Raw genomic sequence first — 23,551 nt, forward strand, 5'->3', positions numbered from 1 at the left:
GTTTTACCGTTTTACTCATTCGCCAAAATTTTGATGAGTAAATACGCATAGGCCAAACAAATTATTTGGAGCCCTGAATGAGAAACCAATAAAATCTTATTTGAAGGTTTTTCTTGCTAAGTTACTTTTGAAATTGGCATCAGCTGGAGGGTTTTTATCAGTTGGTATTTATTCATATAAGGAGACAATATGCCATTAATATAAGTTAGATTTTTATACGTGGTTCTGTATAGCTGCGGGAATATAACTAGTACTTGTTCAAATTTCAGAACGCTCTAAAGAAACAGTCAGAGATGTTCTTGATGAGAAATATTTTGTCAGGACAGAACAGTTTGAAAAAGCGAGAACGAAACTCTTGGAAAACAATATCATTGTTTTAAATGGAGCACCAGGGGAAGGAAAGACAACAGTGGCAAAAAAACTTTTGGTCGAAGTCTCGAAAAACGAAAGGTATATACAACTGAATACCTACTCCGATTGGAGGTTTGTGATATTGGACAATGTAGAGGCTGTTTTAATAGATGACATGTTTGGTTCTGGTATTTTTGATAAAGAGGAGTGCAGAAAATGGCAGAAACACATTCCATCCATTGCATCAGCTGTTGAAAGCAAACACCTGTACGTAATTATCACTTCCCGGTCTTATATTCTAACTGAAGCAGTAGAAAAAATGATTGTAGAGAGTTTTTTTACCAAAGAAAATGTTGTTACTCTATCTTCTGAGGATCTAACGCCAAAAGAAAGAAAAACAATTTTAGAAAAACATTTTACTAAAGCATGTTACAAAAACGAAGAAATTAGTGAATTGACCGAAAAAAGCGAGCATTCAATACTCCTACAAAATATTGTAGAATTAAAACTAAAGAGTCCAGATGTTTCTTCCACAATTGGGTTCCCTGAATGCGCAAGGCTATTTGCAAATAATACCGATTTATACAGTGAAGGCGTTAAATTTTTCAAAGGTCCCATGGCTTGTGTAAAATCCAACATTTCTGGCCTTCTAAATGATGATGACACATTCGTGGCATTTTTTGTATTATGGGCTCAAACATCTAGGACTTTGAGCTCAATAGACCTTGAGCTTTCCATACAGGAGACATCAGATAAAGTAACAAAGCCGATTTGTAAGCTGCAGTTCCGACCAAAGGATCACATCAGAAAGATCCGCCATAGTTTGCACAAGCATAGAGGTGGGTTTATTCATTTTGATAGCACAAACGAGGTATTTTCATTCAGTCATCGCGTTGTTCAGGATTCAGTCGGCATTGTCTCCTTCGAGAAAAATACAACAGCTGCTATTGAATTTTGTGACACGACCTTCATAGAAAATTTCATTCGAATTGGTCACCATGAATGTGATAGTGGCATGCATGATATATTCATGAGAAAAGATAAATCTTCTGAGGGGCTTGATGAGCAGGAGTCGTCGCAAGGGTTAACATATTATCGAGAAACTGCGCAACAGAAAAATGTCTCATCAACTGAGAATAAATCGGCTTTATTGCCTTGGTGTGTTATACACCTAAGCCAAGCAAGATATGCCCAGCTCAGTTTACAGATAGGGAAATTAGTAATTTACCCTGCTTTTAGAACAAATGAATTGAGTATGTCACCTTCGAAAAAGCTTCAGAAAGTCTCACAGTACTTGGATCCTACACTTTTTAAACATGAAGTATTTAAGGATAAAAATTTCTGTGATTCCTTTTTTCGCGAGTTGAACGAAAGAAACATGCTTGAGACAATACTTATGGTTCCTGTCAGAACACTTGACAGGGAGTTTTCTGAGTTTAAATTTCTCAAAATGCCAAGCACTGAAATCAGACTTCCGTCATATTTAATATGGGCTAAGGAAGCACGTAGTCCCCTGAGTGACATGTGTTTTCATATCATTGACTCAGTAAGTGATTTTGCATCAAAACAAGAGCTTTCAATGGCGATGTTGATCTCAACAAAGCTCGGAGACTGCACTCTTGTTAAGTACTTCCTTGAACAGGGAGCTGAGATTGATATCAATATGATGTCCTTAGCACTTGCTGCAAACAAAGAGAAAATGTTCGAAATGCTTTTAGGTAGGCATGCCGTGTTAAATGATGAAGCAACTTTTCTGCATGAAATATGCAAAGTTGGTTATTCTGAAATAGTTTCCAAACTGATAATCAAGGGAGTCGATATTATGCAACGTGACAGTTCTGGACTATATCCAATACATCATGCAATCCAGAAAGGGCATTTAGAAACAGTCAAGGTACTTCTAGATAATGATGAGTCGCAAGCTGAAGTTGAGTTTAAACCAGATACTGGCAAAATGTCTTTATTCCATTTTGCCACAGAATATCAAAGAATGACCATTATAGATGAACTGTTGAAAAGAGGCAAGCGTCCAACAAAACTTGACGGTAAGGGTAGAACGCCATTTTTATATTCAGTCTATAAGCGTTCAACTAATGTTGTTCACAGAATGTTACAAACTGCGATTGAAGATGGTATGCAGTCGCACCCTGACAAAGACAATTGCACGCCACTGTATACTGCTCTAAAGAATATAGTAGGTCATAGCGCACGGCGAGAAGAATGTAAAATATTTGAGGGCATTGCCTTGGAGCTTTGCAAGTTCACGAATAATTTACATTTGGTGAATTCATCTGGAGAAACTCCCTTGAAGTATGCCTGCAAAAATGGATTAAAAGCTGTAGCCAAAGAGATACTTAAACATGGAGATCCGTATGAAAACGAAGGAAGTACAATATTTCACCATTTTGTTACTGCTGATGATCGTGAAAGTATAGATACGTTTTTGCAGTTGAATATAGATCCAAATATACACGACAAATATCACAGGACTCCATTGATGTTGGCAAACGTCCTTGGGAAAAAAATGGTAATCCGTGTTCTTAAGAAAGACCGACGGATACTTGATTATCACAAAGAAATTGGAATGGTTGAGGACAGGCTTGAGCTACCGGACAGAAATGTAAATACACGGAGTCTTTCGAGTGTTTTCGAACGGTACACAGATCCTGAGTCATACAGACGGGGTAGGAGAAGGAGACGAGAAGATACTGCTTATGGTTATGATTATGATGATGACCTCCTTGTTTATGACTAGCTGTCAATCATCCCCAAACTAAAAGCTTATATTTCACCGGTGTGTTAGTTAATCCAGTTTATGCAACTTCTCAGTGTTGGGAATCGAATTGATTGTTGCGCGTTTTATTGTCTGTCATCAAGAACTTGTTTGCCATTAAGAATGAGATTCTGTATGTTATATAATCACATACAGTTTTACAGATTATGAAACGGAATGAATTGAAATTTAATTAAATACTTACTTAGAACGGCAGGTATTTTCTCACAATAGTCCACACCGTTCTGTTACGCTCTAAGGAAAAGTAGTATACATTTAAAGAGGACATTTTCGTGTTTAACTTTCTCTACATTCTGTCTAAACCAGCAATGCAATATTTGTGTCCCTTATTAGCTCACCTGAGCAATGCTCAGGTGAATTTTTCTGATCGCTCGATGTCCGGCGTCTGTCGTCTGTCTGTCTGTCTGTCAACATTTAGCTTGTGTATGCGATAGAGGCTGAATTTTTCAACTGATCTTCATGAAACTTGGTCAGAATAATAACCTTGATGAAATCTAGGCCGAGTTTGAAAAGGGGTCATCTGGGGTCAAAAACTAGGTCACTATGTCAAATCAAAGAAAAACCTTGTGTATGCGATAGAGGCTGTATTTTTCAATTAATCTTCATGAATTTTGGTCTGAATGATTACCTGGATGAAATCTAGTTCGAGTTTGAAAAGGGGTCGTCTTGGGTCAAAAACTAGGTCACTAGGTCAAATCAAAGAAAAACCTTGTGTATACGATAGAGACTGTATTTTTCAATTAATCTTCATGAATTTTGGTCAGAATGATAACCTTGATAAAATCTAGGCCGAATTTGAAAAGGGGTCAGCTGGGGTCCAAAACTAGGTCACTAGGTCAAATCAAAGAAAAACATTGTGTATGCGCTAGAGGCTGAATTTTTCAATTAATCTTCATGAATTTTGGTCAAGATGATTGCCTTGATGAAATCTAGGTCAAGTTTGAATATGGGTTATCTGGGGTCAAAAAGTAGGTCACTAGGTCAGATCAAAGGAAAACCTTGTGTATGCGATAGAGGCTGTATTTTTCAATTAATCTTCATGAATTTTGGTCAGAATGATTGCCTTGATGAAATCTAGGTCGAGTTTGAATATGGGTCATTTGGGGTCAAAATTTAGGTCACTAGGTCAGATCAAAGAAAAAGCTTGTATATGCGATAGAAGCTGTATTTTTCAACTAATCTTCATGAATTTTGGTCAGAATGATATCCTTGATGAAATCTAGGCCGCTTTGGAAAAAGGGTCATCTAGGATCCAAAATTAGGTCACTTGGTCAAATCAAAGAAAAACCTTGTGTATGCGATAGAGGCTGTATTTTTCATTTGATCTTCATGAAATTTGGTCAGAATAATTGCATTGATGAAATATAGGTCAGGTTCAAATATAGGTTATCTGGGATCAAACATTAGATCACTAGGTCAAATCAAAGAAAAACTTTGTGTATGCCATAGAGGCTATATTTTTCAATTGATCTTCCTAAAATTAAGTCAGAATGATCGCATTGATGAAATCTAAGTCAAATTTGAATATGGGTCATCTTGGGTCAAAAAGTAGGTCACTAGGTCAAATCAAACAAAAACCTTGTGTATGCGATAGAGGCTGTATTTTTCAATTGATCTTCATTAAATTTGGTCAATTTGGTTCGAATATGGGTCATCTGGGGTCAAATACTAGATCACTAGGTCAAATCACAGAAAATACTCACTTATACTCAAGATTTTAGCTCCAATTTTAATAATTGGTCAGAATATTTATTTCCATGAAATCACTAGGTCAAACATGTTTACACTGTTATTTTGTGTTATGGTGTGTTTCTCAGGTGGGCGACCTAGGGCCATCTTGGCCCTCTTGTCTCTACTTTCGTTTAACTACACCAGCTCGCTTCGTAAAACCAAAAATGCTGTGGAACAAGAGCTCTAAATACTTATTGCTGAAAACGTATATTTGAACCCATTTCATAGAACGGAGCTCAGATGTCATTGCGGTAAAAATTCATGATTTTATAAGAAATCAAAGAAAGAGAACACGGGAGAGATTACACTTTAAAATGAAAAAGTATAAGTAGAATCTTTGGAATCATTAAGCGCAACAAAGGTTACCAGCCTCACACACGGCAAAGCCGGTCACCTACAAATTGACATTTTAGCGGAAGACAAAGTAAACCGTGACATTCAAATGCCAATCAGCAAAATGCATTTCATAATAATAAAAATATTGTAAGTTGGGTGGGGAAAAGAGGTAAATTGAGGATATGGTATGAAGCTGAACAAGCTGAAGATACTAACGTACAGTAACCTTTGTTAATTGAATTGGGTTTGATACTCGTTAAAGGCATGTCAAAATCACACACAAATTTGGTAACGATTAAATGTAACTACACGGTTACCAATCGAGACTAGCAAGATGTACTTTTGATGTACGTCTAACTGCCGATAAAAGTCCGTTGTATTTAGCGGGCTGAAAGTTGATTTTTGTTTGCTATATATGATGGAATGTGTTTCAATAGTGTTTGTCAATTTTATTCTTGATGAATTATAAGAACAACTCATACTTTGCCCTGCACCTATGCATTTTATGTCCTTAGTGATTGTTATTTTTACGTGTGATATTTTTATTTGTGCTGCCATGTATAATTTACTGCCTCTGTAGAATTTGAAATTTTATATACTACAGATATAAATATATGTGTATATATTCATATGTGCACTTGTATACAAATACGACGTTTTGGAGGGTCGGAAACGTTTTCTTTATTGATAGGAAGTATTATTAAGGATATATATTCTTTGTCATTTACGAGTAGATTCAAATTTATCAACCATAGCGTGTACTACTATCTACCATGTTTAAGCTGTTAAAAGCCAATGCTTTATTTTATTTGTTTCAAGGTTTAGAGTACAGTATACGACCCTCTAAAGATATCAATGGAAAAAGCAAAATATGTAATACACATTAAATTGCCCAGTATATTTGCAAACTGTCATGATTATTTACCTTGTACCCGTCTGTCTTCCCAATACATTCAGTCATCGTACAATCAACATGATATTTCAATGACATACATAAAGACTGCAAAATGTTGGTCATTTTTCAGGTTTTTATATATGTGAAAAAAAATTCTTGAATATTGACTGTTTAAAAAATAGCTCAAACAAACAAACTGCTCAAAATTAAGTGCTGTTAAGTAGCCTAGTGATGGTGTGCAGCGTTCTTGCTATAATTTATTTATTATTTCAGCATTATCTTATCTTTAAGCGTCAAATCGTAGACATTTTTAGTAAATGTTGTTGTCTGTAAGTTTGAATATATATATACATAAAAAAGAAAGAAAAACAAAAACAACAACAACAACAAAAACCGTTAAGTTTCTCGTAAATGTCATCAGCATTTTGCTTCGAATTGGATATAACGATCTTATTGTGTACTACATCCTTCAGTGCAAAACTGCACTGCAAATGTTTAACTGGAAAATGAAACCAGTAAGTTTAAGATACATGCTGTATTGTTCTTATGTTGATTTTTGCACAGGATTAGGTAGTGGACAAGTAGTGACAATTAGCAAGTTACATCTTCTCCTGTGCAATTACTGTATTTGTCCAGTTTTTACGGAAACCCAGATATGCGTTAAGCTAGTTGTATGTCTAAAAACTGCCAAAATTGTCTATCCTGAATACGTAATAACACAGTAATTTTAGAGTGACATTTCTTCACCTGAATTTTAAACATATTTCTAATTTTCAACATGCTTGTTAGTCAGTGCACGCATTGGAAATCCATTTCACTAGAAATATTCATAAAGTGTATTAAATGATATTTATCAATGTTACATATATATTTGTATCAATGTACTTCCTAGTGTATGTATTGCTAGATTAATAGCGTTTCCATGCCATCTTTGTGATCACGTTTTGTTCAATTCAAAACTTAAGCAGTCCATTTGAAATGAGGTTTTGTACGACATTTATCGCCCGTTTTGTATATAGGTATACTTTTACTTTTTATGTGTATACAGTTTCATGAAAGCGATATTATACTTTGTATTTTCATAGATTGACGGCTTAATTCTTAGTTGTAAGTATTTTGTTTATATTTTTCTTACAAATTATCATATTTTCATAAGTGGGACGAGGTGTTTTATTTTGCATTTTATTGATTTCCTATATGTGTATAGTTGTTTGAGATTTTAATTGTGTTATCAAATAGATATGTTTGCTATTCTAAATGTATGGCCGAAAATTAAAATTCCACCCATTTACGAACAAAATCTTACAAAACAGGTCGCTGTTTTCATCAATGTTTGTTTGCAATGACACTTATGCTCTTGCCAATAAAAATAAATGGGTGGTGGCGCATATAGTGCCACCCATGTTCATAACGTCATGTCCGATCGCTAACTTTTGAAATAACATGACAGGAACGACCGTCGATATAATACATTGCGTTAAAGTCTTTCTTCTAATCCGTTGTATAACTTTATATAAATGCATTGATGCATAAATCAAAGTAACTCGGCACCATAAAAAAACCGACGTGCCGCGTTTAAGACACATAACCATGCATAAAAGGTCAAGGTCACACTTATAGGTCAAAGATTTTAAAATGTTTTTCTATGTGTTGCTGTATAACCTTTGAAGCAAATTACTTGGCACACACCTTCACTATAATAAAACAACGTTTCACGTTTAATACTTCTTCCACTACCTTAGAGGTGAGTGACATTCTTAAATGTATACAAGTTATATCATTTAGTGTCCGGCGTCTATAACGTGAGTAAGAATAAATTGAAATTTAAGTAATTGGGCAAATACAATCACTACTACTAGACTATGCGTTTTGTGCAAGACATAAATCAATAGCTAAAAGGTAAAGGTTACAAATAGCGGTCAAAGATTATATGTATATAAAGTTTTAAAGATATAAGTTGGCATAAATCTTAACAGTTACTATATAATATGTTAAGACATAGATACATATATGAAAAATCAATGTCACATTGAAAGATAAAAAATTTAACTTCATTTTTCTTCTTTGTTATTTTTGTCCACATAGATTTCACTATAATAAGATGATGTGTCAGATGAATTGTTAAGACCTCCTAAATCAAAGATCAAGGCTGTACTTAGAGGTCCAAAATTTTATATAATTTATCTGTTTGGTCTATAACTTTTTATATGCATAGTGGGATTTTCAAATAACTTGGTACAATTTTTCGCCATAACAAGAAGATTAAATATTTTATTTATTTAATGGTGAAATAATAATATGCACAGTTGTTTTCTTTCCTTGACCGTAAGTTCAGTATACGTTTTCTATTGCCAAATGCCTTAACTAGCAGGACTAGCACTTCTGTGTCCTAAGGGCATCCAAGACCTATAGACGTATATTTAGTTAACACCTGTAAAGCTGATATAGTAATGCCTTAGTTTTGTTCATTGTTTCTTTTGTTTTACTTTTGATATATCATATTTTTATATATATTTCAAATATACAGAATGTTCTGAATTTATACCTTATCTATCTTGTTGTAGAAAATTACTTTTTTGTAATTGTTAAATTGACTTTGTTCATGTTTTGAATGTATATGTGTAGATAGAATGTTTATGTATCAGGCAGATTATTCCATTTTTAGCTCACCTGAGCACGAAGAAATATTGTTTTATTGCAAAATTCACCATGGTTCGATGAGGTGAAAGTTTGAGTGGAAAGAGATATATATCAATAACCTCAAGCCTGTTGGCGGCAAGTGATTCTGCCTTTGAGATCAATGATATTCAGTGCCATTCGTTATTCAGTTAGTAAATTCTCAGTGAACGCCCATTTAAATGATGAATAGTACTGCCCAGTGAATGCTGGACCAGTCCATTTTAGAAATTTAGCGGGCTAAAGCTTAAAGGGATATATGCCTTACAGAGCACCAATACTTGACGAAGGCTTAGAGGTTAACCCTACACCATAAAGTGTTTCTAGCAGTGGTTGTCAGGTTTGTTCTCTTTATATTCTATAAAAATCTTTAAGAAGACTCTTTGAAAGCATAGAATGCAACAAAGCAAAATAATAGCAGACACAGTTTGACTGAATCTGTTCATGAGAGGTAATGGAAAATGCAATATCCTTAATGCTCCCTAGCCCCAGCTCAAACCGAAGTCTATTACAACATTATAATGAAAAAGGGCTAGAAAGTATAGCTATGTTGAATCCATGTCTAGTTATGTATTTCTAAATAGAATAAAAAAGAAACAAATATTTTAGTATATTTGTGAATACAATTTCGTTAAACGTTCTGAAAAACTCTATTAGATTTTCAGTTGAAATTTTCAACATTTATTCATAATTTACATTTCCTTTCAATGTTTAGAAGTTTATGTTTGGAAAAGTTAAAATTTCACCTAACGCAAGTGCAAACAGCATGATTGTGTAATCCCAACAACGGAATAATTAGTACAAAACCAGGAGTTTTTATCGAATTATATACAATAACTTGCATTAATAACATTTAAGGAAATCTAATGTATTCTCAATGTAAAGGGTGAAATTTAGCTTGGAACAAGTCTAATTAACGTAAAATCATTCTGAAAGGATTAGACATTAAATTTGCAACATTGGGTTAATGTTACTTATTGTATTCTGAAAATAAGAGAAAAAAAAACCGGTTGTACATGTTTAAATTTACTGAGTATAATCAATGGTAACGTGTTTACTGGTTCTTTTATTTTTGTGAAACATTAATATTGTAATTTCAAGTTAGTATCATTGCCAATGTACGTACACATATCTTTTTGATTTCAAGCTGCATAAATATGTGTGACTAATCACAGACGTCATATTTTGTATGTCAATATTTATCATACATTCATCTAACCTGAAAATAATCAACAGCTATATGTTTCCGGAATCCATTGGTAATTCAGTGCTAATTAAAACAGAGCAACATTAGACTTTAAGGTTAAATGTACACTATTTGTAAATTGATGCGTTTTTAGATGTGTTGTTACTAGATACTTTGCATCATGTATTATTTTAATTTCAAAGTTTGATCTTTATTCTTTGAAGCATTATCAAACACCAGCAGGTATATCTTATGTCTATTCACGACAGAATAAGTGAGGGATCATAAAAGGTATTCGATGATTAATATTGTATTATATTAAGAGACCTGCTGAATTTGTTATCATTTGGTGCGATGTTATTACTATTATCAATTAGAATACAAACATTCAATGTCTGAAAAATATTTTTAATTTTTATAATATTTATAACTACGAATTATATAGAGGATAATTGTTGGTTTCGGTGTAATATCACGTTATAATTTCACCGAGTGGGCACCAAAAGTGATATTTTCACGAGTGGCGCAGCCACGAGTGAAAATAACAACTTTTGGTGTTCACTAGTGAAATTATCGTGATATTACATTGATACCAACAATTTTTCTGTTTATTTTATGTCTAAAACTTTACTTTTGTTGTGTTTATTTCAATAAAATGTCGAAATTTGCGGGAAATTTTATCAGGAAGCATCGCAAAGATGACGTCATTTTAACGACGTCATCGTCATATTGTTTCCGGCTTTCAGTACGCTCGGTAAACTTTTTGACGTTAATCCGGGTATCAGATTTGATATTATTCACTGAGTGGCCAGTGAGTTTATCAGGATATAATTCACCGTTATATTTCGATAAGCCACCGAAAAACATAAAATAAATAAACATTTATATGTTATTAGATTTGTATCGAGAAGTAGGCATGCGCGACTGTAGTCCGCGAATGAACGAGTACATATTACTCTATGCAAATCTTAACATCATTTTATTACATACGCATTAACACTTTTTTAATATTTTTTTATTAACACACCTGAGCCAAAGGCTCAAAATGAGCTTTTGTGACCGCTCGATGTCTGTCGTGCGTCTTGCATCAAAATTTCTAAAACTGATCTTCTTCAAAACCACTGGGCAGATTTACACCTAAGTTCACTGGAATAATCCTTGGGTTACCCCATTTCAAAATTGCCCCAGAAATTGAATTGATATCCATACAGAACTTTGGCTGCCATGTCAACCGAAAGGAAAATATAGCGGCTTTTAGCTAGATGGTTATATTGTAAATATTGAAAACTTTAAAAATCTTTTTCTTCAAAGCAACTGGGCAGATCTGATCCTTGGGCTTCTCTTTTTTTGCAATTGCCCTGGATGTTACATGGTTTACATAGACTTACATCAGGAAAATTTTGAATTTTTTCTTGTCCAAAACCACAGGTCTTTAGACTTTGATATTTGGTGTGTATCATTATCTAGTTGTCCTCTACAAAGATTGTTCAAATTATCCACCAAGGGTCAAATATTTCCCAGCCCTGGGCCCATGGTTTACATAGACTTATATAGGGAAAACTTTGAAAATCTTTTTGTTGAAAACACCAAGTCTTAGTGTTTTGACATTTGGTCTGTAGCATTATCTAGTGGGTCTCTACCTAGTTTGTTTGAATTATCTTTCTAGTGTCAACTATGGGTCCGCCAAGGCGATCCCAAGTTTTACATTAACTTGTACAGGAAAAAACTTCAAAAATCTTCTAGGCTTTTGATATTTGGTATCTTGCATTGCCCAGTCGTCCTTACCAAAGTTGTTCATATATTGCCCCAGGGGTGAAAAGAGGCTTTATCCTGGGGTCCAAAGTTTAACTTAGACTTAAATAGAAAACAATATAAAATCTTCTAGTCTGAAAGTATAAGTCCTAGGCGTTGCCATTTGGTTGCAATGTCTAGTGATTCATTAACGAAATTTTTAAATTATGTACCTGGGGTGAAAAAGGCCCCGCCCCGGGGATAACTTGTTGTATGATGTATATAGGAAAATACTTAAAAAATATCAGATCATATTTCCTAGACTATTAAATAATAATTACCTGATGACTTAAAGTAGGGATCACCTGACTGTGACCTTGACCTACTGGCCAGTTTTCTTGTTTTTAAGATGCAGCATTGAAATTTGGATGACATTATCAATTTCTTTTGACACCAATCTTAGAACTGACTTTCAGTGACCGCGAATGTGACCTTCTGACCTTCTTTCTTAATATTTCAGCGTCGTTTGACATTAGAAATATGTAATTCATATTACTCAGGTGAGACGATCCAGGGTCATCATAACCATCTTGTATAAATTATACAAAGTTGTTCTTCAGCATGAGAAAAAATGCCGTCGTTGAAGAACTTTAAAAAGCGATGACATACATGTGAAATAACAAAGGAAGTCTCTTACCCGATATAAACTCGAACGGGAAAAATGGCGTTTCAATATACAATATTATTATAACTAATACAGACCAAAACTACTCCCTTTGGTTTAGAGCATGCTTTAATGCCACGATTACTGACTGTAAGAACGTATTGATGCTATCTTTTTACTTTTATATTTGCTCTTATGATTAAATGATTTCGAATAAAACAATCAAATACAATATGTGATGTTTGTCATGTGTAGTACATAGGGTTGAAATGCGAAACAAACAGAGTGTATGAGTTAAAACCCCCAACTGGGATATAAAAGCAGGGAGATGGCACTGGGGCAGGTTTCTACATAAAATATGCATGGTAAACATCAGAGAACCCTTTTTTGAAATCCTGAATGAACTCCTGAATGAAAAAAAATTAAAACATGTACATTTATACTTTGATATGTATCCTTTCTATTGGTGCATTTAATTTTTAGCTCACCTGAGCACGAAGTGCTCAAAGGTGAGCTTTAGTGATCACCCTGTGCCCGGCATCCGTCGTCGTCAATCGTCCGTCCGTCCGTCGTCAACAATTTGACTGTTAACACTCTAGAGGTCACATTTTTGGCCCAATCTTAATGAAACTTGGTCAGAATGTTACCCTCAATAAAATCTTGGATGAGTTCGATATTGGGTCATCTGGGGTCAAAAACTAGGTCATCAGGTCAAATCAAAGGAAAAGCTTGTTAACACTCTAGAGGTCACATTTTTGGCCCAGTCTTAATGAAACTTGGTCAGCATGTTACCCTCAATAAAATCTTGGACGAATTTGATATTGGGTCATCTGGGCTCAAAAACTAGGTCACCAGGTCAAATCAAAGGAAAAGCTTGTTAACACTCTAGAGGTCACATTTTTGGCCCAATCTTAATGAAACTTGGTCAGAATGTTACCCTCAATAAAATCTTGGACGAGTTCGATATTGGGTCATCTGAGATCAAAAAATAGGTCATCAGGTCAAATCAAAGGAAAAGCTTGTTAACACTCTAGAGGTCACATTTTTGGCCCAATCTTAATGAAACTTGGTCAGAATGTTACCCTCAATAACATCTTGGACGAGTTCGATATTGGGTCATCTGGGGTCAAAAACTAGGTCATCAGGTCAAATCAAAGGAAAAGCTTGTTAACACTCTAGAGGTCACAATTTTGGCCCAATCTTAATGAAACCAGAATGTTAATCTTGATGATCTTAAGGTCCAGTTTGAATCTGGGTCATGTAGGATCAAAAACTAGGTCGCCAGGTCAAATCAAAGGAAAAGCTAGTTTACACTGTAGAGGCCACATTTATGACATATCATAATGAAACTTGGTCAGAATGTTAATCTTGATGATCTTAAGGTCAAGTGTAAATCTGGGTCAGGTGGGGTCAAAAACTAGGTCACTAGGTCAGATCAAAGGAAAAGCTTGTTAACACTGTAGAGGCCATATTTATGACTGTATCTTCATGAAACTTAGTCAGAATGTTAAACTTGATGATCTTTAGGGCAAGTTTGAATCTGGGTCATGTCGGGTCAAAAACTAGGTCACGGGGTCAAATCAAAGGAAAAGCTAGTAAACACTTTAGAGGCCGCATTTATTATCATATCTTAATGAAACTTTGTCAGAATGTTAATCTTAATGATCTTTAGGTCAAGTTTAAATCTGGGTCAGTTCGGGTCAAAAACTAGTCACTAGGTCATATCAAAGGAAAACCTTGTTAACACTCTAGAGGCCACATTTATGACTGTATATTCATGAAACTTAGTCAGAATGTTAAACTTGATGATCTTTAGGTCAAGTTCGAATCTGGGTCATGTCGGGTCAAAAACTAGGTCACGGGGTCAAATCAAAGGAATGGCTAGTTAACACTTTAGAGGCCACATTTATGACCATATCTTAATGAAACTTGGTCAGAATGTTAATCTTAATGATCTTTAGGTCTGTAGGTCAGGTGAGCGATACAGGGCCTTCATGGCCATCTTGTTTCAAAAAATGTCAAGAAAGTATACTTATAGATTTTTTTTAAAATCTCAACTGTCAAAAATTTGAATTTCCCGGGAGGGGCTTAGAAGTCATAACCTCAGAGAGCAGCGAAATGTAAACAGAATAAGCACGTGGCTTTGTTTATCAACAAAATTACTGCAGCAGAAGATTATTCACAACATTCACAGTCACCTCTGTTTACCTGCTTTTTTTATCATCTTTGTGTTTATCTCAGAAAATGATTTACACTTATTATGTGCATGAAGTGAATAAATACTTATTATGTAACTAGTACATGTAGTACATAAGTGTTTATTTATTGAAGCTTGTGTTAGATAAATAAGTTGTAATTTCTGACCGTTCTGTTTCCACAGTAACTATTTTACATTTTCCCCGCTCAATGCATTATTTTCAATTGAATTTGGGAATAATCTGGTATGAAAGTCCAGTTGCAAAGTGCCACAAACTTATCAGTAAATTTGATGCCATGAATGTGTATTGTTTTGACAGTCCTCCCTAATTGCCTATTATCTTGACTTTCTTGATAATACATTGACTGAAACAGGCCTCCAAAAATTCCGCCAAATTTTCATTTCATGTCTTGACACTGTGTTTCACAGTCCTAGTGTTACATTCATCTTGATTAATTTGGATTTAATTAAATAATTTCTCAAACGAAACAACATATCAAATGAGAATATATTTTGCTATGTTGACTGGAATGATAACATTGATAGGGAATCTATTTCCTATAGAACAATGTCTTATAAAAGAAATCCCACAAAACTTATCAAGTACCTGTGAAGAAAAGAAAAACTAGTGATTTTAAAGAAAATATTTACAAAAACTGGATTAATAACTTTTACAACTGAAAACAGCAAGTAAGTTGCATGCTCTTCTGTATTTAGAAAGATTGTCTGCTACAAGCTACCTGTGTTTACAATGGTTATTTTTAGCTACTGCTTTGAAAAACAAAATGTAGCTCCTCCCACTATTTTCTGTCTGCCCCGGTAGGAAATGTTGGGGGTTTAAGCTTTATTTTGTATAGCGAGAATCTGCGTCGGTGTATTAAACATGCAATGCCAATTTATTGATTGGATTTTTGTGCACCCCAATGAGTAGTGGAGGCATATAGATTTGGTCTTGTCCCTGCGTGCGTCCGTCCGTCCGTCCGAAGTTTGTGACGCGCCTAGTTAAAAACGTATTTGATATAAATTGATGGAACCTTGCATGATCTTCATCATGATGTGACTTTGCACCTTTGGTATTCTTCTTAAGACTCCTAGCACTTAGGAGAGTTATGGCCCTTGAAAAAGTCACGTCATATCCTAGTGAATTATTATTTTTCTCCCAAATTAACTGCATGTAAATCACTCTGACAATACTGGTATCATATAATTGTTCTTCAAAATGATAGGTAAACAATTAAAGCCCTCTTGCATTTAATGTATGTTTACAACTTAAGCTTCAAACTCATTCAGCCAATCCCTTTCAATACAGTTTAATGAAATATAAATAGGCAACTGTAGTCTAATACAACAAGAACTTTGTATACTTCTCCATTAATCTAAATTCCATATTTCAACATTCAGTACATTGTCTTGGTCATTTACGTCAATGTAAATTTTCAACTAGATCCTTGTGTTTCTCGTTTTTTTTTTGCAAGCAAATCTTGTATAATTACCATCGTAAATACAAAGGATACAGTTTTTCTGTGATGTGTCTTTAAACAAACCGGTGTTACCGGATTCTGTACCAGTACTAATCTGTTTGGCGCAAGTAATTTTCAAGTGTTGCTGGAGGACAAATGATTTCAGACATAGTATCTTCTAAAAAACACAAAGGTGAACAAACGACCAGCTTGGGGATCGACCTCACTACCCCGCGAATCGTACATATGCGCTCTTCATATTTATCTATATGGGTAGACAAATTGCATTTTACCTTTACACAAGACTTCCCGACCACCGTGAATGAAATATAGATGAAATATTCATGTAAGGTAGATTTTGGCTTTATTTACTATACATTGACATATAACTCTACAACTTCAATTTTAATGGTACAAACAATAGGCTTTGTTTGACCAGACGTTTAGGTAAAAATGATATTTCCATAAAGCGCGTTTCTCGGACTTAAATGAAAGGTTGATGTAGGTAAAACTTTTTTTAGAAGAATACAATTTTTTTATTTCAATAGGCAATTTTGCGCTGCTAAGATAAGATCTACGTAGTTTGGCACTAAAACTTCAAGTAGAAGTAACATAACACTCAATACAATATTTACAAGTTGTTTTACATAAATGATTTTTCACAATGAATGAAGAAAAAAATCTTATCGGAAGAAATGAACGAACAGAATGAAAAAAGGAGAAAAACTCAGTATCTGTTTTCTAGAAGATGTACAGCCTTATAAATTACAGATTACAGTTCATTTCTATCGTGACGTATCACAGGCGTTTCCGTTTACTTCAAACTTAAAGTAGCACAAAAACTAATCTTGAAATAATGTCCCGCTAAACCGTGAAAACGTTGGCTCCTTTTCTGGCTCCCCATGACCGGTGTTTGTATCCCTGAGGTGTCTCGGTTGACTAGAAAAATCAGCTCATTGGTGGTTAAGGCACAACCATGGCACGAAAGCTCTGCACTGGCAAAATCACATCTAGGCGAGTACACTAAAGCAAACCTCTGGTACTGAATTTCCGGGTCGTGACATCATCAGCAGGTAAAAAGACGTCTGGTAGAAGAAGCTAAAATATATAACATATGGTTAGCACCATAGAAAATACAAACTAAGGCATAAAACTGCTCCTTAAGGTACACCATACCTCCGTAGGCTCCCATAAATAATACGTGCTAATTATACAAAATATACGTGCTTCTAAATTCACATGGCACGTGAATACAAACGTCACTCATTAATTCCATTATTTCTCAAATTAATTACTTACAAGTATAAAGTTACAGTATGAAAAATATATGACGAAAAATTATAGATAAGGAAATGATAAACTGCAGCTATTATTACAACCACAAATTAACACAATGCAATGCAAATTAAACGTTACACAATAGCTAATATGACTAAATTATCTTGATCGCCCGACATCTTATCTCGAGCGCTAGACATCTTATCTCGAACGCTCGACATCTTTTCTCGTGTGTAAGACATCTCGAACGCTCGATGTCATTTCTCATGCGACGACATATTATCTCAAATGCCCGATATCTCATTTTGTGCGCGCGACATCTTATCTCGGGCCCTCGACATCTTATCTCGTGCGCTCCAATATATCTTATCTATATATATTAGGGCTCTTTGCATGTGATTAGGCCATCAATAAAAATTACTTAGGTTCACGCCTATTTAGTTGTATTTAAACTTCCAACAAAAACAAGTTTATCAGCAGTACACAAGTAAGTCGTATGTTTTTACTATGATGATCTGAATACACACAATGGACCTTAATATATATATTAAGGCCCATAGTGTGGGTTATCATCTTATCTTATATATAGATAAGATGTCGTGCGCACGAGATAAGATTTCAAGCTCTCTTGTTAAGATGTCGTGCGCAAGAGATAAGATGTCGAGCACACGAGATAAGATGTTGTGCGCACAAAATAAGCTGTTGTGCGCACGAGATAAGATGTCGAGCGCTCAAGATAAAATGTCGTGCGCTCGAGATAAAATGTCGTGCTCTTGAGATAAGATGTCGAGCGCTTGAGATAAGATGTCGTGCTCAAGAGATAAGTTGTCTTGCGCACGAGATAAGGTGCGAGCGCTCAAGATAAGATGTCGTGAAAACGTTTATACATGTACATTAAACGAGCAATATTTCAAGTTGAATCAATTGGTTCAGAGGGGTTTAGAATCAACTTTTGTCATTCAGCCTGAACAACCTGGTGTATTAATACAAATGTTTGTTTGCTTGTTTTGTGTTCAATACCGTTTTTCAACAGTTCAACCTGAGCAACCTGTATTGTAATAAATGTTTATTACAAATGTAGAGCAACTATACTTGAATTACTGAGACGGCCTCCTAGGCCAAGTGGTTGAGGTAGATTACTTTGAATTGCTTGCCCCTCACCATGTGGGTCCGAAGCCTCACCTAGGGTTATAATTCTTCGTGTAAGGAAACTATCCAAGGAAACATGGAATATGTACATGTAGCATCTTTCACATAGCTGTTCTGAATAAAACTGAAGTTTGTCCCGGCCATAACTCTGACATGCATGGACCAAATTTGTTTATATTTGGCATAAATGTTAACGTAAATGAGAAGGAGTGTCATGCGCAAATCCCATGTTCCTATCTCAGAGGTCAAGGTCACAACTGAAGGTCAGAGGTAAAATTGAAGCTTGTCCGGGGCATTTTTCTTCATGCATGTTGGAATTTTGATATAAATTGGCATGAATGTTCACTTTTTTGAGATGAAGTGTCATGCGCAAGAACCACCCTAAGTCAAAGGTCAATCTTTTTTTAGAATTACTTCCCTTTTTTGTTACTATAAATAGCTTATATTGTAAATTTCTTATTTCTGCCGGTGGGGAAAAGATGATACCACTTTTCTATGGTACAACATATATGTTACATCCATTTTTGGTGTATTTTGACCTATCTCCCCTAGTAAGGAGTTTTGTGTCGACTTATATTATATACATTTATATTTTTTATCAAAATAATAACATACGCAAATGCAGTGTAAATTAGTTCTTACATCGCCAAATAGTATAATATTTGTTACATTTTTAGACAACATGTGGGTCGACATTCTGCCCATGGGCATGCAGAATGTATTTCTACTTTATTATGTCCCCCACCACACAGTGATGTGGGAAATATATTGATTTACTCCTGTCTGTGTGTGTCTATGTGTCTGTTTTGATAATTAAAGCACTGGAAGTCTGATAAGGCACTTGAGGTCTTGGTGCTTGGTCGACTCATATACTACTATTCAGATGATTAGGCGGTTAGGCGGTTGTTAGAGACATGCACTTTTCTCAGAAGCAGCTCTAGTTAACATGTAATATGAAATGCAGTGATTGATTAAATTCTGGTATTTTGAGCTCAATTGTCACGTAGTGACATGGTAAGCTTTTGTGATCGCCCTTCGTCCGTCCGTCCACAATTTCCATGTGAACACGATAGAGACCACATCTTGTATTTGATTTTAATCAAACTTGCGCACAACTTGTATGGGTATAATATCTCAACTGCTTTTGAAAACTGGCCAGATCCTATCACGGGTTTTAGAATTTTGGTCCCTTAAAGGACCAAAATTTAGCTATATTTAGCTTGTGAACATGACAGAGACCACATTTTGCAATCAACTTTAATTAAACTTGCACACAACTTGTATTGGCACAATATGTTGGTTTCTTTCGAAAACTAGCCAAATCCCATCATGGGTTCTAGAGTTATGCCCCCTTATAGGGCCAACATTTGCCACGTTTGGCTTATGAACATGATAGAGATCACATTTTGCAATCAACTTTAATAAAACTTGCACATAACTTGTATTTCGCGGATTAACAACTGGACAAAATTACACATCTAACATGGAACGGTCGCGAGTATTTCGAGAGTTAAACTTTCTGAGAGCCTTGAGTAACGCTGAGCCTGGTACGAGGCGACAGTTAATAAGTCAATAACTTTAAGACAAATACAAGCTGTTTCTGAAATCTTCAAAAGACTAAGAGAAAGTTCTATCACTATATTACCGCGAGACGTTCCTACGTTCGAGAATGAAAGACAGCTCATCAGAACGTTAGCAGCGAGTCGAGTCAACCGTTGGAGAAAAAAGAATTTGTTATTGCGATACCATTCGCTGTTACCTAGAGCGCTTAGAATGACGTATGTGTACTGAGTAATTGCCAGTGAAGTGAGTGACGCGATCAGTAGAGGAGAAGACTAATAACTGAATGGACTCTTACTGTTAAACTAGACGCTACAATAGTAGTGTGATGTTTGTGCACTTCTTTAAGAACATTTTTTATCAAAGTCTTGGAAGCTACAGAGTTTTATACAGAACAAAATGATATGAACGACGGTATGGATCATATTGCTTATAGTGTGAAAAATCTATTCTCAGTAACTGTAAATCGGCTGTTTATAAGCTTCAGAGTTTAACACAGGGAAGCTTGTTCTAAATGACGCTATGGGTCATATTGTATTGTAAGACCTTATTATGTAAAACACTATTGTTAACAAGTTTAAATCGGCTGCCTATACTTAATTCTATAGACACATTCGTTAATTTTTTGCAAATATATGTCTGAATTTTACAAAATTCATGCTTTCATAGAACAAAAATTGTGAATTTATTTGGTTAATCAATATAAATAAATATATATAAAGCATCCAGTTGTTTTGCCTTTCCGTTCTCCCGGTTAAACAAATTATTTCCATCAGTGTTAATCTTAACCTCACTTTTCTACATTATATGACTATTAAAAGAACGACGCTCGCTAATGATAGCAGTAGAGCAGGGTGTTAAACTTACAGAGATATAAAAACCGGATGTAAAATAAAATGTAGAGCGATTGTATACCCATGTATAAATATAATCGAATACACATTAGTGCTAGACCCTTTTTTCCTTCCCAACTCACTGTTAGCGTTACAGTTACTGAGAGTTGGATTACAGAGCGAAAACAGCACATAAAACTAACCAAACAACTAGGCGTTCATTTCGTTAAAATCTTAAATAAGTTTGATGGGAAAGAATCGATTCTTTGGTCGATGCAGGTATTTGTTGTTTATAGAACAAACGTTTGTCTTAAAAAAATAAACCTATTTTCCGGTTAAAAACAAGGTCAACAACAAACAAATATTATTCCCATTTAAAGGTACAGTCAAAGCAAAGTCAAAGAGCAGCGCAATTTACTAATAACGTCATGATTTATTCAGTCTCACACACATTGTTCCGGGTTCCATCTTCAGCTATATTCTATTGACTTCTTGGCTTGACGCTTTTTTTCTCATCTCATCCATTTTAAGATTTGCCTATATTTCCGATGTTTCAAAAAAGATATGTCATAAGCTTTAAGGAATGTGAAATTAGAAGTCTACCATACAGTTGCATGGTTTTCATTCTATGCTATTTTGTGACGTGACGGGTCTCTGTCTGTAGTGTAAAGAAAGAAAGGCTACATGTTTCACATAGACACCGTCGCCTGGTTCCTGTAATGATTAAAGAAGGAACTGAATTAGTATCATATGGAGCATGTAAACGCCGTCACAGGCCGTGCACTGGATAGTTACCTGTTCTAATCTAGCATTCGTAGGTGTCTTTTGAATAAAAAAGACTGCCATCCACCTCTACCATGACCTTCGGGCTGCAAATTTGAACCTCTTTTCAAAAATCTAAATAAAAGTCTAATAATGAATAATCTTACCAAGGTATGGATGTCTAAAAACTGTTTGACCTTTGACCGGAAGACTAATTCTTTTGTGCCCCTTGAAAAACAGAATGAACTCTTCCTAGTTTGGTTCCCTTCATACTTCGAGGTTTAGGTATATACCCGGACTATTTAGGAACTTTATTATGTAGAGCAGTTTTCGTACTTGGATCAGAAGGTATGCAAATAAGTTTCTGTAATTTTCCGTATATTAAGATATACAGGCCATGGGTATCACAAAGTTAAGAGCAAACAGAAAAATAAAGAAATTTAGGGGAACGTAATACAAATATACATGTGATTTAATTGTTAAAGCTGCATTTTGTTATAAATTGATTGGATTATTTAAACAATACATAACATCAACAATATATTTAAATAATTAAGTATTAAACTGTCTATAATACAATTATATGTGACGGTTAATTGTTTCTTTTTATCATTTTTGATGTACTTTCGGTTTTCATTAGTAACGGAAATACCCCTCAAGATAAAAATAAAGTTTTGCTGCGCATGCCTGGTTTATATTTACGTCTTTGTTTATTTAACCTGATATCATATTAACGACTTCAAATAAAGGTGTATAGGGTTAACATAATTTTTACATTTATTTGTCATTTTTGCCACTTTAGTTCTCTGGTGGATGTATAAGCTTACTTAAGGTAGAAAAACAATACCTTAAGCGTTATATATATACATATTTCAGACATATACAATGATAAAGATATCTTGAAATGTTGGTTGCTTAGCATAAATGCCTTACCTGCATATTATATATGAAATAAACTGAGCCGCGGATAGCTAGTATGAATTATTTTGATAGTTTACAATGGATTTGCGAACTGACCAACATTGAACAACTAGATTCTATTACAAGTAATTATATACATCATATGGACGAGAATTGTATCATGTTATTAAATGTCATGAAGGTTTTCTTTGCTTAACGTTGTGTTTCATCTTGAGAAATTCTATGGGTTTTTAACAAATTGTTGACAAATTTCCATACAGAAAATGTAATAATTTATGCTTTAATTGCTTTAAGATATATTAGAGTCCAAAAAAGTTTTTTTTCCGTTTTAATGGTGTTCAAAGAGGTATTTAAATTTGTATTAACAATGAGAGCATAGTGCAGCCGTCCTTCAGCATGCAAGACCCTAATCCTAATCTAATCTTAATTTTGGATTTAAACAACTTAGTACGGGAGTGTTTGTGATAGTAATCTTAGCCTCTTTGTGGTTCGTCCCAATATTATTCCGCATATTTCTTTTGTTACTTCTAGGGGAAACAGTTCTTGTTACTTAAAATACTGAGGGAAACAGAAAAACAAACCAGCAACTATTAACAACAACAAATTTGTTTAGAAAAGTAACAGTTCAAATACATGTACCTAGAACATATTAACTAGCCGTAAATTCCATTTCAAATATGCAAGAATAATCCAGATCCTGTCCTGGTCAAATTTAAATCCAATAAGTATTAATTCCAAATTCCTTAAAAAATCAAAACGGAATTCAGTATGTCCAACGAATAGGAATTCTCTCTTCAAAGATGTTAATGTATATCCTTCAAATTTTAAATGTCCAAACTGGTGATAATTTACTATTAAGAAAAACAGGAAAGTTTTTCAGTAAGATCGCTGTAGGTTCTGTCCTGTCCTCGACAGCTGCCAATTTAAAGTATCATGGAAGGTTCAAGAACTTTTCATGTTATCACTAAGAATAAAAAAGAATATTCTAGAAAAACCAATAATCGTCTAGTCTTTAAAATAATTCTAA

The 23,551-nt window shown here is 34.6% G+C and overlaps 2 protein-coding genes and 1 long non-coding RNA gene across 4 annotated transcripts in view; 2 read left to right on the plus strand and 1 right to left on the minus strand.

Moving 5' to 3' along the window:
• Window positions 1-269: 269 nt before the first annotated feature.
• LOC128553755 (uncharacterized) lies at window positions 270-14,408 on the plus strand (the record flags this gene model as incomplete). Its single annotated transcript, XM_053534931.1, has 1 exon — window positions 270-14,408. A coding segment is annotated over one exon (2,837 nt), but the record flags the coding sequence as incomplete, so codon positions are not given.
• A 6,422-nt stretch (window positions 14,409-20,830) lies between these two features.
• On the minus strand, window positions 20,831-23,396 carry LOC128553756 (uncharacterized). The gene is made up of 2 exons (XR_008369430.1): window positions 23,164-23,396; window positions 20,831-21,555 (listed from the first exon to the last, which is right to left on the minus strand). It is a non-coding gene; the product is annotated as an uncharacterized LOC128553756 (long non-coding RNA).
• Window positions 21,565-23,551, plus strand: part of LOC123538522 (uncharacterized) — a 37,405-nt gene continuing 35,418 nt past the window's right edge. For both annotated transcript variants that reach the window (XR_008369428.1, XM_053534932.1), the window contains exon 1: window positions 21,565-21,951. The gene's annotated coding sequence lies outside the window, so the exon portion shown is untranslated. The remainder of the gene's footprint in view (window positions 21,952-23,551) is intronic.

Source organism: Mercenaria mercenaria, unplaced genomic scaffold (assembly GCF_021730395.1).
Source record: "Mercenaria mercenaria strain notata unplaced genomic scaffold, MADL_Memer_1 contig_4274, whole genome shotgun sequence".
NCBI lineage: Eukaryota > Metazoa > Mollusca > Bivalvia > Venerida > Veneridae > Mercenaria > Mercenaria mercenaria.